Source organism: Ascaphus truei, chromosome 2 (assembly GCF_040206685.1).
Source record: "Ascaphus truei isolate aAscTru1 chromosome 2, aAscTru1.hap1, whole genome shotgun sequence".
In the NCBI taxonomy this organism is placed as follows: domain Eukaryota; kingdom Metazoa; phylum Chordata; class Amphibia; order Anura; family Ascaphidae; genus Ascaphus; species Ascaphus truei.
The window spans coordinates 415,566,448-415,582,386 of NC_134484.1; the positions used below are offsets into that span (position 1 = coordinate 415,566,448).

The 15,939-nt window shown below is 41.9% G+C and overlaps 1 protein-coding gene across 2 annotated transcripts in view; it reads left to right on the top strand.

The window, feature by feature from the left end:
* PLXDC2 (plexin domain containing 2) overlaps positions 1-15,939 on the top strand; it is a 656,766-nt gene that overhangs the window by 604,599 nt on the left and 36,228 nt on the right. For both annotated transcript variants that reach the window (XM_075587530.1, XM_075587531.1), the window contains one exon: positions 8,147-8,307. In XM_075587530.1, the coding sequence (XP_075443645.1) occupies positions 8,147-8,307 (161 nt within the window). The remainder of the gene's footprint in view (positions 1-8,146; positions 8,308-15,939) is intronic.

A 15,939-nucleotide genomic window follows, 5' to 3' on the forward strand; every position in this document is an offset into this window, starting at 1 on the left:
ATCTGTACCAACTTGACCACGACTTATAATAGGCACTGCATCTTTTGAGACTGAGCTGGTGTTAACTTTGTCTGGCTAAGAAAATTGTGTGCAAAACAATTATACAGGAATGCAAAGTCAATATCCAGAATGCTGTTTTTATTTTTTTTTATCACCTATTAGAACTAATTTCATATATTCAAGGTTGACCCCAATCTCTGGCCCCTGTCCGTCTGATGAATGAACAGGATTGCCCAGAACACCCATTTACCTGTGGCTCATGTGGCCAGCATGTTATGTGTTAACTGTAATAATATGTAAAGCAATGTAGGTCTTGTGTGTATGTGGTGCAATGTTAAATGCATTTCTTTGTTCCCTGTGCATGGTAGGTTTGTAATAGACTTAACCAGCCTGCGTGCCCACGAATCCGGGTTTAACTGGTCCCACGAGGGGGTTGAGGACAGAGAGTGGGGATGGCCACGTCTCTTGTCTGGTAGGCATTGGTCCAAAGAATATAGCCATTGTCTGTCCAGACTGAGAGCTGCCTATCTCATCTAGAGATAGCGAGCCGGTACTCAGAACAGGGGGAGGTAGGCGATGTGCTCATTGGTCGGTTCGTAATTCCCACCCTCCTTGTCTCAGGCTCCCCATCACACCTCCAGCCTGGATTGGCAAACACAAGCGATCCCTCACATTGTGATTGGCCCAACACACAGCATCCGAGCTGGGATTGGTCGCTGCTCTATTCTCCATGATTTCCTATGGAGACTGGGAACCTAGAAAAGCAGCGACCGATCTGAGTTCCACAGATCTCTCCAGGTTGGCGTGCAGATAGACTAAGCAGTGGGCTTAGGGTCCCTAAGGGAAAGTCCTTCAAGTGAAAATAGAAATCCTGATGGATTGAAATGGAAAGTAGAAATTGAATGTTTGAATTAGCACACACTCCCCCACCTTTTTAACTTGGGAGGTTTTCTCCTTTTGCTTTATTAACAGGACCTACTGTGGTTGTTTCCCCTCATACAGATGTAAAAGGAAAGGTTCACAGTGTAGTGTTAGGACCTGCAAATGTGGTTATACCTTGACATTGGTATGCAGCCTTATGACGCCTTGGCCAAAGGGTTTAATTAAATAACCAAGAAAATATTATTATTGAAGTATTTAACTTTATACCTATTACCATATATGTTTTGTCAATTGGATGTAGCATTAGGCACCCCTATCTTTTGTTGAAATTGAATGTTTGAAGTGTAAATCGTATAAAGTACCTATAATATTATATATACAGTATTTTTATAAATATGTATATTTTATATAATTTTTCTGATCTAATGCCAGTGCAGACGGGTTGAAAGGGGACAGGGTTATGGTTAAAAAAAATCAGTAATATGACATTTACAAACATTTTTGTGTTTTGACAGAGACCCAATATATAAAAAAATATTTTTTTTAATTAACTTTGCATTGTTTCCAAAAAAACTGTCTTTTTGTCAATAATATTTAACCACACTCTGTGGTCTATGTACAGTAGCATACTGTGCATTATATCAGTAGCTAAAATTAGTAACATGCCCCGCTGAGTATAATGGAAAATAGAGCAAAATAAACATCCAGTAGATTTCAGTGGAAGGTTTTGCACTAAGGCCAAGGATTCCTTTATGTAACAGGGCTTAGTCAGAGTTGTTGATCGAAGCAGTAAAGACGTGGTCTACAGGACACCAGTGAATTTGTTGAGGGGGCCTAAGATCATTGGTTGCCACAAATATATTGAGCCAGAGTGGGAGGGGAGTATCGAGCATGTAAGGCCAGGAGCCACAAAGTTGGACTTTCCAGTGCTCAACCAGGGAAAATCTTTGGCCATAGACTGCCTGAACCTCCCCCCCGCAACCCCCTTTCCCCCCATGTTGGCAGCCCTGACTGTAGGAGTTTAGTGTTTCAGTTTTCACATATGAACACAATGTATTGTGTTGCCAATGTAGCAGGATTAATTGTTTAATTATTAGATAAGTTTGACCTTTCTCTTATCAACATAGCAAATAAATGGCTGTACTTACAAAGATGAACATGTAATGAAAAACTCACCGCGACATGTATAACGGGTTCAAAACTATAGGTGAAACTTGTGGGTTACCATATCTGCTTCAATACCCTTTTTGGGAGTGCTAAGGGAAGAAACTCAAAATTAAGTTTATTTTAATCACTAACGAGTAGATTCTCAGAAGTCCATTAAAAACAACGATCGTTAGTTATCTCATTAGCATACGCTTAAGGTCATGTGAAGAAGTTAGTACTGCCTTGCGTTAGCTTCAAATAACATATCGCTAAGCATGTCTTATCTAAAATGGAGTTATTTCGATCAGGTCCCTGAATAGTTGTTTATTTAAAGTTAAAAAAAGAGAAGACACAAGGAAAAAAACCCTGTAAATAACAATACAATAGTTCAATCATGCCTAACAGTGGTCTTACACTTATCAAGGCCCTGTAAAAGACCTATTTGAGGGTCTGCATGTGAGTAACGCCACCTTTTGCAACCTTTCCTCTGTTGCTCGACTGCTAAAACTCTGACTCAGGCCCTCATTCACTCCCGTCTTGATTACTGTAACCTCCTGCTGTCCGGCCTTCCTGCCTCTCACCTGTCTCCCCTACAATCTATCCTAAACGCTGCTGCCAGAATCACTCTACCCTTTCCTAGATCTGTCTCAGCATCTCCCCTCATGAAATCCCTCTCCTGGCTTCCGATCAAATCCCGCATCTCACACTCCATTCTTCTCCTCACTTTTAAAGCTTTACACTCTTCTGCCCCTCCTTACATCTCTGCCCTAATTTCTCGTTATGCACCATCCAGACTCTTGCGTTCTTCTCAAGGATGTCTTCTTTTTACCCCCTTTGTATCTAAAGCCCTCTCCCGCCTTAAACCTTTTTCACTGACTGCCCCACACCTCTGGAATGCCCTTCCCCTCAGTACCCGAATTGCACCCTCTCTATCCACCTTTAAGACCCACCTTAAGACACACTTGCTTAAAGAAGCATATGAATAGCACTGTGGATATTCTGAACACATGATACATAAAGCTTGGCCCCCTGCAGACGCACTTACCAGAACTCCCTCCTACTGTCTCTGTACGTTCTCCCTACCTACCAATTAGACTGTAAACTCCTCGGGGCTGGGACTCCTCTTCCTTAATGTTACTTTTATGTCTAAAGCGCTTATTCCCATGATCTGTTATTTATATTATCTGTTATTTATTTGATTACCCCATGTATTACTACTGTGAAGCGCTATGTACATTAATGGCGCTATATAAATAAAGACATACAATACAATACAACTCAACCCCCTTATAGCGCTGTGCTTGGGGTCCAAAGAATCACATCACGCTATAAGTGGATCGCATTAGAAATAATGTACAATTGTATGCATTGTACAATAAAGTATTTAAGATACCAATAATCGTGTTGTAAAGTATTCATAAATACAAAAATTGAGAGGCATGCTTGCATCGCGTTATAAGCGGATTCGCGTTGTAACGGATCGCAATATAACGGGGTTGAGCTGTACTTAACTAACGTTACATTAAATCCCTACGTTAACTATAATGGCGCTCTGTGGATAGGTGTTGTTAGAGGGAGCCCCTCTTCTGCATATAATTAGCACGAACATCCGTTACAGTAATGCAAGAGCTCGTTATGGCTGAAAGACTTTGCAGATCCACATTAGCACTTAAAGATACGTTAACTCCAGTTAACGATACGTTAAGTATTTAACAGACTTCTGAGAATCTATTGCTAAGAATGATAGTGCATGAGACTTTCAAATGTCCAAAACAACTATACCTGGATCAAAAAATAAGTGTCTGAAACTGTGAGGTAGCAGCATGGTGCTAGCCGAATGCCACTAATTTGCCAAAAAGTCCATCTTGGTTTTAGGCAAAACAATTCACCCCTATTCTTACCAAACTGGACACATTTTAGCTTGATCCCATTTATTGTCCAAAAGGGTTATAGTAGGTGGGTAACATAACAATCGTAATATAATTGTTCACCCAAATTGATACCATCTTAGGACATCTTGGAAAGAAATCCAAGGTTCTCTTATTTGAAGTGTTGCACATTGTCACGGGAGACAAGTACTTTTAACACCAAAAACCTTCAGGGATCACTATCACCAAGCACAGGACAAAGTAATTGAATAAACAGAGTTTATTCTGACAGAACCAGCAAATACACAAAATACACAGCATGGGGGCCTGGGTGGAAGACTTTAGCCTCACTAGGTGCAGGGACCTGTTTCAAGAAGGCTTGCTCTGACCACTTCTTGTCCAGGATATCAGAGTGCTGAACACACAGTAGCCACTCTGACATGTATCTCCAGCTGGTCACAGTCAAGATCCAAACGCCTTCCCAGAATGTCTCTCAGATAGACCAGTGTTCTGCAGCGCCCCTTATATAGCCCTCGTGGCTATCCTTTACATGGGACAGGGGCTGCTGGCCAACCAGAGCACGGATTGAGTTGGTGCCAACAATGCAGAGGAGGGGCATGCTAAGGCACTTAAGACCTCCCACTGGGTAGGAGCCACAGAGTCTGCAGGGAACAAAGGCTCTCCTTCCTGAGAGCCCATCCCCAGACCTGATTGTCCACTTTTCCCCACTCACCAAATGTCTTGACGCCTTTGTCTCAATCCTATGCAAGTACTTAGGCTAAGTTAATTGCCCAGTCTGTTTGCAGAGAAATGATTACATACAACCCACATTTACAGGGCTGACACTCAAATCACATTACATTACAGTGATTAAACACAGATCACAAATCACTTCACATTGCATTGCTGGCTCAACTAGACTGAGGGATTGCATTAACAGGGAATAAAGTGTTTTAGAGACAATATCTTGATACATAAGTGTTTTTACATTCCCTCCCCAGACATTAAATACATTTTGCTGAATTAAACATTATTGAGACAGCCAGGATACATGGTTTTAGGGATAGCTAGCTGGGTTTGACTTTTATTTTGTGATGCCAGCTACCTCTACCATCACACACATGAATTAATATGCCTGGATAGTGGTGTAAATGTGCACTATACTTTGGAGTCTACTACAGATTGTTTTATTTATTGTATTCTCACAACTACATATGCTAATAGTTCATCATAAAAATGTAGCACAGCAAGGAACATCTGTCACTTAATGAACAATAATACCAACAATCTAAGTAAGACAATGTCATATATCTTTTATTCATTTGCAGTTAATTGTAATGGGGTTTTTTTTAGACTTAATTCGTCTGTTTTCTGCCAAATATTCATTGTGCGACTCATATAAATACTTCTGACACTGATCAATTTGAAGTTTGCAAAACAAAATGACATTAGGAGTCTTTAAACTGTCTGCATGACAACTGTGTTGACTTATTGTAAAAGCAAAATCAAATTCATTATGTATGTAATTAGGAAACTCACTGTGTCCAAATTACTTTCTGAAAAGCTGACATTTTGTTTACAAAATTGGGAGTAATAAAGCATCTGGAAAGCTTGCATCTGAGCATTTCAAAACTTTACTTAGCCAAACAGTATTTATCATACATACAACCTACACATATGATAAATATGTAACAATATATCATATACATTTATTTGCTTATGACTAACTGGAAATATTATTTTGGAGTTATTTGTATTTATGCTTTATTATTATAATAGTAAAATGCTAAGTTCAGAGAGGAAGTGTGTATGAACAATAAAGGAAAACAGCAGCTCACCTAGTCATTTGAATAAAAAAAATGTATTGGCACATACAGATGCAGCAAAATGTATTAATGAGTATCTCCTGCAAGTTTCATTCTCCCGCGTCAAGGCCCACGTGACCGTGACATTTAAACGCGCAGGAGATACCGGCACCCCATACCTGTAACTCGGGAAGCAAGCGTCCCCAGGGCTGAAATTAATGTTGTTCAGCACCAGAGATCCCCTGCTTCAATACTATGTAATTAAAAACAAAATAAAAACATTGTGATCGCCTGTTAGTGATGCACAGATACAGTAGAGGGACTGATTCTGTCTGTGCACTCTGCGCAGCTCTTCCAGACTGGTGCTGCCCAGTAGGATTAACACAGCGAGAGTCGCATTCAGAAGCAGGGACCCCCGTTGTGTTAATCCTGATGGGCAATTCCCCTTGCTCTGCACTTGGCAGTGATCAGTCCACACTTAATCCGCAGTTCACCAGCTCATGTGCAGGGCAGGGCGACAATAGATCTGACTGCATCTGTACTTAGAAATCCAACATTTGGGACCCTAGTGAATGGTCCTAACAGGGTACCAAAAATGTTTGACTTTTTACTGGGTTTGTCAGGCCTTAAAGGTATTCTAGCTATACAGCTATTTAGATTTGCTTATTATTTGCTAATATGTATGGCGAATTTGACATCTTACGTTAACAAAGCAGCAAAACTGTGACAAATGAATCTGGTTTGAATCACATCATCTGCTCTTTGCGATCTAGGGAAAGTCAGCGTATGTCCTCTGCCTCAAGCACCACACATTAGAACGTAAGCAATACAGGAAAGTGATGTGCCTAAAAATCAATGTACATCCCTGTGTTACAGAAAAAAGAGAATAGGTGCAAAACAGCGCTAGAATTATAAATATAAATGTTCAGGCAGCCAGGTGAAAGACTGGTAGTACAACCAGTCAGGGGAACAAATGAAAAAAAGAGGTTTAACCGGCGCCAAAAAAAGGGTAAATACCAGTCCTGTTATGACAGTCCAAATACAGTCCTTGGAATGATGAATGGTGATGATTCTCACCTCAGCAATGCATATATGAAAAAGAGAGAAAGAAAGAGAATAATGGTGCAGTAAATCAACACAGGAGGGGGAAGGAAGGGCGGGGGGGGGGAAACACAGATATTAGCAACAAAAACAACAAACAGAGCATACAAACATGAAACACAAGCACGGCCTAAAAAATAATACAAAGCTTATTTATTAGCGTGGACATGTGTATTAACCGCATCCGGAGGGGCAAAATTGCAACCCTACTTACGAAATGCTGGAAAGGTACAGGCAGATCTGCTGTAAGCAGCTGGGCTTTCAGGATGGCGACCGGAGCACTTGTGCTGGTGTCTACACGTGACTGGGGAATCAGGCGGATGTCTCCGATGCCGAGGCCTCTGGGCGGACGTGACGTCACCCCCGTTGTGTACTCTCCACCGGCTCACAGGACTCCAGTCCTCCAGTCCTCCTTAACAGCCGCAATGTCGCCGTACCTCGGTTAAAACACTTGTAGGAGACTGCAGAATTTCTCCTTTGAAACTGCAGACTGTACCACAGTAAAAACACTCTAAAACTTGGAACTTCCCGACGCGTTTCGTACGCATCCACACATCCCTTGAAGAAGTACGCGCATGCGTACGAAACGCGTCGGGAAGTTCCAAGTTTTAGAGTGTTTTTACTGTGGTACAGTCTGCAGTTTCAAAGGAGAAATTCTGCAGTCTCCTACAAGTGTTTTAACCGAGGTACGGCGACATTGCGGCTGTTAAGGAGGACTGGAGGACTGGAGTCCTGTGAGCCGGTGGAGAGTACACAACGGGGGTGACGTCACGTCCGCCCAGAGGCCTCGGCATCGGAGACATCCGCCTGATTCCCCAGTCACGTGTAGACGCCAGCACAAGTGCTCCGGTCGCCATCCTGAAAGCCCAGCTGCTTACAGCAGATCTGCCTGTACCTTTCCAGCATTTCGTAAGTAGGGTTGCAATTTTGCCCCTCCGGATGCGGTTAATACACATGTCCACGCTAATAAATAAGCTTTGTATTATTTTTTAGGCCGTGCTTGTGTTTCATGTTTGTATGCTCTGTTTGTTGTTTTTGTTGCTAATATCTGTGTTTCCCCCCCCCCGCCCTTCCTTCCCCCTCCTGTGTTGATTTACTGCACCATTATTCTCTTTCTTTCTCTCTTTTTCATATATGCATTGCTGAGGTGAGAATCATCACCATTCATCATTCCAAGGACTGTATTTGGACTGTCATAACAGGACTGGTATTTACCCTTTTTTTGGCGCCGGTTAAACCTCTTTTTTTCATTTACATCCCTGTGTTAGCTGCTGTGCTTTATAAGAAACATCCTATTATTATTATATACAGTAATTAAGTACTGACCATTCTTTACTTTTCTAGCATCTACAGATGACAGTGCAGCAGAGAAGAAAGGTGGAACTCTTCACACAGGATTAATCATAGGGATACTGGTACTGGTTCTCCTTGTTGTTGCTGCCATTCTTGTAACAATCTACATGTACCATCATCCAACATCATCTGCTAGTCTCTTTTTTATTGAGGTAAGTAAAACAAATGCAGATTGTGATTGTATTGTGTTGTATTGATCCATACCAGGTTCCTATCCTAAATGTGTTATACCAGGTTCCTATCCTAAATGTGTTATAAGTTCCAAAATCTTGCAATGTTGTTACCGGCAGCTTAATTTGTTTCAATGCAGCCACTAAAAAATCTGACATTAAAGCTTGCATTAGCGATAGCGCATATTAACGCTTGTGAGTTTATAATAATAGACACTAAGGGGCCTATGCGCTAAACTCCGATAGAAAAAATCGCCATAGATTTTAAATCTCCATTTTTGACAGCGTTGCTATCACGGTATGCAGAAAGCTCCGAATACCAGTGATAGCAACATTTATAAATATGGCGAGTAGCCAGCAGCGTGATGCTCGACGCTCTGAAAACGTGAAAATGGTGTGGCGTGTAAATAAAAGTTTTTGCCATTGTGCAACAATCTCGCGAGACAAGTAATTTCTAGAGCGGCCTATTTAAATGGTCGATTAATTGTAATCTTTCTTTGTGTTATCAGGAGTGAGTGAGAGACAGACAGAGCTAGGTGTTTTGTGGATTTTGGATTGCTAGAGTTGTTGTGAATTTTGATTGGCTTGTCTTCTGTTGTTTTGTTTAAATATTTTTTGACTTGTGATTTTTAAAAAAATTTGTGTGTCCTTTAATTTATTTCTCTGTTATTTGTGAATGGTTGAGGTATGGATGGGAGGTGTGGGAGTCAGAGGGGTGATGGTGGGGTGACTGGTGGGGTGAGTGGTGGCGCTGAGGTTAGTGGTGTTCGGTTGAGTAGGCATGGGAGTATCCGTGGGAGTCAGGGGAGTGATGGTGTTGTGATAAAGTATTGTGAGTGGTGGTGCTGAGGTGAGTGGTGTTTGGTTGAGTAGGCATGGGAGTGCCCATGGGAGTCAGAGGAGTGATGGCTGGGTGACTGGTGGTGGTGGGGAGAGTGCGAGGCTCCTGCAGTCTGTTCTATTTGAAGAAGGGGAGTCCAGTCAGCAGCAGCCAAGCTCAGTGGTTGCAGCTGGCCGTAAGAAGTGTGTCGAAAAGAAAATAAATCTTTGTTTTAACAATGAGGAAAACAGAGTCCTTGTCACTGGTATTTTGGAGCATTATGACCGGCTGTATGGGAATTTAGTAGGTAAGAAAATAATTTGCAATTACTGTCACAATAATTCTTGATATCTATTGGCTAACATTTCTGCATGCACATAGAACTGATATGTACCTATAAATGTACCTATAAATATCATTGTTTAGATATCCACATGCTATCATTGAGTGTTGACAACCAGGTTACAACTAAAAGATTTTTTCAATTTCATGCAAATATTATATAGCAATTGGTGATGAGAAACAGAGTTCTATGTGTCAGTGCTCAAGATTCATATGTCAACATCCTTAGAGATAAGAAACACTTGCAGTGGACAGTGATCATATGAATAAGAGTGACTACCACTGTGTTGGTGTATGTAAACTCAGATGTGGGAGTCAATAATCTATATGTCCTGGATGTAGACAGGAACAGAATGTATATGAACACACTATCCTGTCAAGAGTCCTGGACTAACTCTCTAGAGTCACAAGCTTCAAATACACAGTCTCTCCAACTGAAGGAATATAAATGTACTCACGGCAGATGTATTCTGCAGACTGTCCAGCTAGATCCCTGTGCATCACGCTGAAGGAGAGGAATAGGCAGCACAATCCAGACGAGGAAAAGCGGAGCACTAGGAGAACAAGTGAAAGGGGGCTACGAACCTGGTGTTGATAAAAAATATCCTTTATTGATCCAGCGACATCAGAGGAAAATATATGTGCAGCTCGGACGCCGCGCATCAGCGCTTTGTCAACGAGTTCCAAACACTTTTCATACAAAGTGTGAAAGTATTTGTGGAACAAGATTATCCAGTCTGTATCTGCCTGTGGAAATTAAGTCAGAACTCATAACAATTGCCGAAAAAGATTTGATGATATAAAACGAAAATTGATGATAATAAACTAAAGTTGATGTTTATACTGCACCGACACACTTTATTCGAGCAAATACCCGGTATGTACCTGGCAGATACCTGGAATGCGCCGCTCCTCACCTCTGACAAGCCTCGTTGCATTTGCCTTCCCAGCCTGGGTTCATGCCTGGCTGATGGGCGGCTGATCTGTTAAATGATAATGATTAGGATTTAATAGGCTGCAAAGCTTCGCGTGTCTACCAGATGGCATAAATTCATGAATTGTAATGCAGTATATATATATATACTGTGCAGTATTGCAGCCAGCGGGAATAAAATGCTTCAATCCCTGCTTGGAAAATACCTCAATGCACTCGGGCAGAAAACAGTCACAAACCTCAATACACCCGGGTATACCCGTAATCGTGGGACTAGCCAAGCTCGAATAAAGTGTGTCGCCAGTGTATGCTTCAGGCACTGGAGGAGGACCTCCTGCCCCCCATCTAAGTTTGACTCCTTTGGACGAGCAGCTGAGTGCAAGATTGATGCCCGTCTTGTTTGAAAGCTTGGGTGTTGATAGGGATATCGGTGTGTACGATCACCCGTTTCATCAAGGTCAGTACTTTTACAGGAGTTAAGTTTTTCACTTGACATTTATACATATTACAAGGATATCAGGAGTTCATTGTCTACGTGAGCAGAATACTACTTAATTCTGTGAGTATACATAAACACTATTACATACCCCTTCATATATATCTGCATTCACATAGTATGTAGTAGTATTAACATACTATTTGTAAGTAGTTCATGTGTTAAATACTAAAAATATTGATATGTTGCCTAAATAGCTAATGTTGATCAGTTAAACTGTCTCATATACAAAGAGTCTAATGAATTATATAGTCTTAAGTTTCAAGACATAAAAATAATCTTATCATTACATACTTGCCCTTATTAACATTTTTTTTGTCAACTCTACATAGTGGTTCCTGCATCCCAGGTCGGCTCACAGTTGCCAGCCCCTGCATCACAGCTGTCATCCCAATTAATTGAAGGTGCGACCATCAATTGTTACGAATATTGTGTGGCACCCTCTATGGCACAACTACACATTTATATGACCATGGTATAGTTGCAGGTGTGACTGACATCGACAGAGTTTGAATGTAAAAAAAACATTACACCTATGATGTTGCAGTCACCTCTAAATTGTGTTGATGTGTCAAATCATTTAATATTTGTGTGATCTCCCAAGTAATTATGTTGCTAGGCTGCATGTCAGACTCAATAGGTACCGTTTAAATTTCAACAAATTAGCCATGCACAATTGTCCAGCAGCCATGTCAATAATTATGAGTCTGACGTGATAATTTATGATGTTATTGACAATTAAATTAGCATGCATTGCAACAAGGAACTATGTGACCGTTACTTTTTCTTGGACATTCAATTAATGTTGTCCTCATTTGTTCATAACAGATATAACAGCTCCTGGAAGCAGAGCAGGATTATCTGATTCACTATGTTTGTCATTCTCTACAGATCCTGAGAGTCCAGGAATATGCCAACCTTCTCATTATAATCTTGATCGGGCCCACCAGGAGCAATTGGCTTCAATCGAGCAATCAGAAGATCGTTTGTTGCAATCCATCTTATCACGTCATGAAGAATTGATGGGGCTTCATAACCAAATGCTATCTGAAATAAGAAATATCAAATACATTTTCATCAGGAATAGTGATGAGTTTAAAATACTTAATAGTTTGGTGTAATCGATAGCTCTAAGTTTAATGAAACAAAATGAGCTTCTTGCCTCTGCATTACGATTTCCTGCATCTTCATCTCTAGGTTCTGTAGATGCTGCAGTTTTTTCGCCTGAGACATCGATTCTACATTCACTGCAACCACTAATTGCACAAATTGCGCCACCAGTTATAATATTGTCTCCGCAAACAGTTAGTGATTTGTCTCCTACAACAATAATTCTAGCGTCTCCGCGGACAGGAATTGAAGCATCTCAAACAGGAAGTGAAGCGTCTCCGCCAGCAGTAAATATTATTTCACAAACATCTGAAACAACAATAATATTGAGAGGACAGAAGAGTAAAGCAGTTAGAAAATACTGGAGTTCACTTTTGTCAGCATGGAGAAAATGTAAACAAACACACCTTATGAAGGCAACTGTAAATGTTAACGCGGCACCATTAACACAACAACCTTCGGTCATAATGGCACTGCCAACAGCACACTTGCTACTACAACCTTCTGTCATCCCTCCAGTGGCTCCTGTACCATTCACACAGATACCTGCCATCATTGCAGTGCCTCCAGTACCATTGGCATAGACACCGTCATCCCTCCAGTGGCTCCAGTCAAATTGGCACAGACACCTGACATCCCTCCTGTGGCTCCAGTTCCATTGGCACACCAACCTGTCATTATTCCACTACCAACAGCATCCAAAACAGCAATTGTGCGACCACGAATAGCAAATGTTCATGAACGAGGTAGCCGACGTACCCAAGACGCACAAAGCCCATTGACTAGGTCACAAAGTTTGCTGCGTGAAAATAAATTAAAAAAATATTTCGATTTACTTTTGTTTGTTGTTTTCTATTTTAAAAACAAACATTGTTGGTATAATAATAATATCAGTGTTTTACAAATGTCCTTTCATAAATATAGTAAAATGGAGCATATTTTATTCAATTTTTAATTTGTCAATCTAGTGCAGTAATCGCTGTCCAAACGTTTACTACGTTTTGAAAAGAAAGACTTTTTTTTTGTTACAAATACACTAACATTACATTACATACACTACATGTAAGGGGGAGAGAAACAGAAAGAGAATGTAGTGCACATGTACAGATGCAGCCACGAGTATTAGAACTCTTGCCTGGGAAATTCTGGGGCAGTCTCACAGTAAATGCCTCAACATTTCTGCAACATTGCCTCAACATTTCTGTGAGATTCTTGATGGCCCATTGGATTAACACAGCAGGATGAATGGTACTGCAGGGACACCCCGCTGTGTTAATCCGATGGACCATTATGAATCTCACAGAAACGTTGAGACAATGTTCAGACAATGTTGCAGCAATGTTGAAGTATTTACTGTGAGACTGCCCCAGAATCTCCCAGAATTTCCCAGGTAAGTGTTCTAATACTGGTGGCTGCATCTGTATGTACAATTACAATCTCATAAATTAGTCTTTCGACAGAACTAATACTACATCCAGCTCCTCTATTGTCTGTGTAATGCTAATTATGAATACTTTTAAGGAGACATGGATTGTGTTAACAAACTAATGTCATGACAATATGTTTAAATATATTTTTAATTACTTCATTTGTTGACTTCATATGTAGTATTTATGTTCAATTTTCACAATTACCATTAAGCTTATCATGTCAGCATACAATACATTTAAAATACACTCAACATATTTTGTGTGTGTATATGTACAATATATGTACAATATATATATCTATATATATTTTTTTGAAAAAGTTGTATGTGCCTGTTCCTATGGGCAATCATATTGCTCCGTGGCCTGCCCCCCTCTCATTGGCTTGCTTGCTAATGTGGCCTCGACCGGCCATCCTCCTCCTCGCACCGCTGCCCGGCCACTCTCTTCTTCTCCCTCTCCCTCCTGTTCTCTGTCTCCCGCTGAGTCCCCCTGCCCCAGGGTATCACCCCCACCGGGTATTGCCCCCTCTTCCCCCGGGTGTCACTCCCCCCCACAGCCCCCTGTGTCGGTCCCCCCTCCCTTTCCCCGGTGCCCCCCTGTCACCTGCGTACTGCACGTGTGCTCCCAGCCGTCCAGTGGCCTGGCGGTGCACACACGCTGCGGCTGCTCCCGCTCCTTGGGCGGCTCACTGTACTCCTGACGCCGGCTAGCGCATGCTCTGGGGCGCCATGCTCCCGGCGGACTGCGCTGCATGCTCTGCCCCCCACGCCCGGAACCGCGGCTGCTCCCACTCCTCTGACGGCTCACTGTCCTACTGGCGATGGCTCGCGCATGCTCCGGGTCGCCCTGCAGCCTGTGCTGCATGCTCCGCCCCCCTGCCCGGGACCGACCGGGCAGAGCGCCCGGATAGGATAGAGGCGCCTTCTGGACTGGTGGGAGCTTGGAGACTGGACGGAGGGGGCTGGTGTCCCCTGGTGGGGGGAGGGGCAGGGCTGCGGCATCCTCACTGCAGTTGTTGTTGGTGCCCGAGGACATGTGTCTCACAGTGTGTGTGTGCGTGTCTCACAGTGTGTTTGTGTGCGTGTCTCACAGTGTGTGTGTGTGTGTGTGTCACAGTATGTGTGTGTGTCACAGTATGTGTGTGTGTCTGTCACTGTGTGTGTGTGTCTGTCACTGTGTGTGTGTCACTGTGTGTGTGTGTGTGTGTATCACTGTGTGTGTGTGTGTGTGTGTGTGTGTGTGTGTGTGTCACTGTGTGTGTGTGTGTGTGTGTGTGTGTGTGTGTGTGTGTGTGTGTGTGTGTGTGTCACTGTGTGTGTGTGTGTGTGTGTGTGTGTGTGTGTGTGTGTGTGTGTGTGTGTGTGTGTGTGTGTGTGTGTGTGTCACTGTGTCACTGTGTCACTGTGTCACTGTGTGTGTCTCACTGTGTGTGTGTATCTCACTGTGTGTGTGTGTCTCACTGTGTGTGTGTGTGTCTCACTGTATATATATATATATATATATATATATGTGTGTTTGTGTTTTAAGTTATAGTGGGTGAAAAAGGTGTGTGTGTGTCACAGTATGTGTGTGTGTCACAGTATGTGTGTGTGTCTGTCACTGTGTGTGTGTGTCTGTCACTGTGTGTGTGTCACTGTGTGTGTGTGTGTGTGTGTGTCACTGTGTGTGTGTGTGTGTGTGTGTGTGTGTGTGTGTGTGTCACTGTGTGTGTGTGTGTGTGTGTGTGTGTCACTGTGTCACTGTGTCACTGTGTGTGTCTCACTGTGTGTGTGTATCTCACTGTGTGTGTGTGTCTCACTGTGTGTGTGTGTGTCTCACTGTATATATATATATATATATATATATGTGTGTTTGTGTTTTAAGTTATAGTGGGTGAAAAAGGCAACAAGAAACCACCCCTTAAACCATGTTAAATGGTTTTGACGCAAAAGGTGGCACTGTGTGCACATTTGCATGTCATTTCCCAGAATTCCTTGCTGCAGTGGAAGTCTGTGTGCTGGGTGATAATGGTGAAAGGCAGGGTTGCAGACCTGTCTAAGACATGCAAATGAGCATACAGTAATATTTCCATTTGCTACTGTATATGCTTTACTGTTGAGGGGTTTTGTCACTTTTTTTTCACAGACATGGTTTCTCTGGCTTTGCAACTGATTCCCATGCTGTGCTTTTAAAGCTGTGTTAACAGCAAGCATTAGATTATATGGGCTCCATGTAACAATGGTTTTTCAGACAAAAGGTGACACATTGTGTGCTCATTTGCATGTCATTTCCCAGAATCCCTTGCTGCAGTGGAAGCACTGTATGCTGGGTATAATTATTATTATTATTTATTTTATTTATTATTTATAAAATATTTTACCATTAAGTAATACATTGAGAGTTACCTCTCGTTTTCAAGTATGTCCTGGGCACAGAGTAAAACAAAATAATACATGGTTACAAATACAGTTACATAAATGAACAAGGTATACATTATTTACAA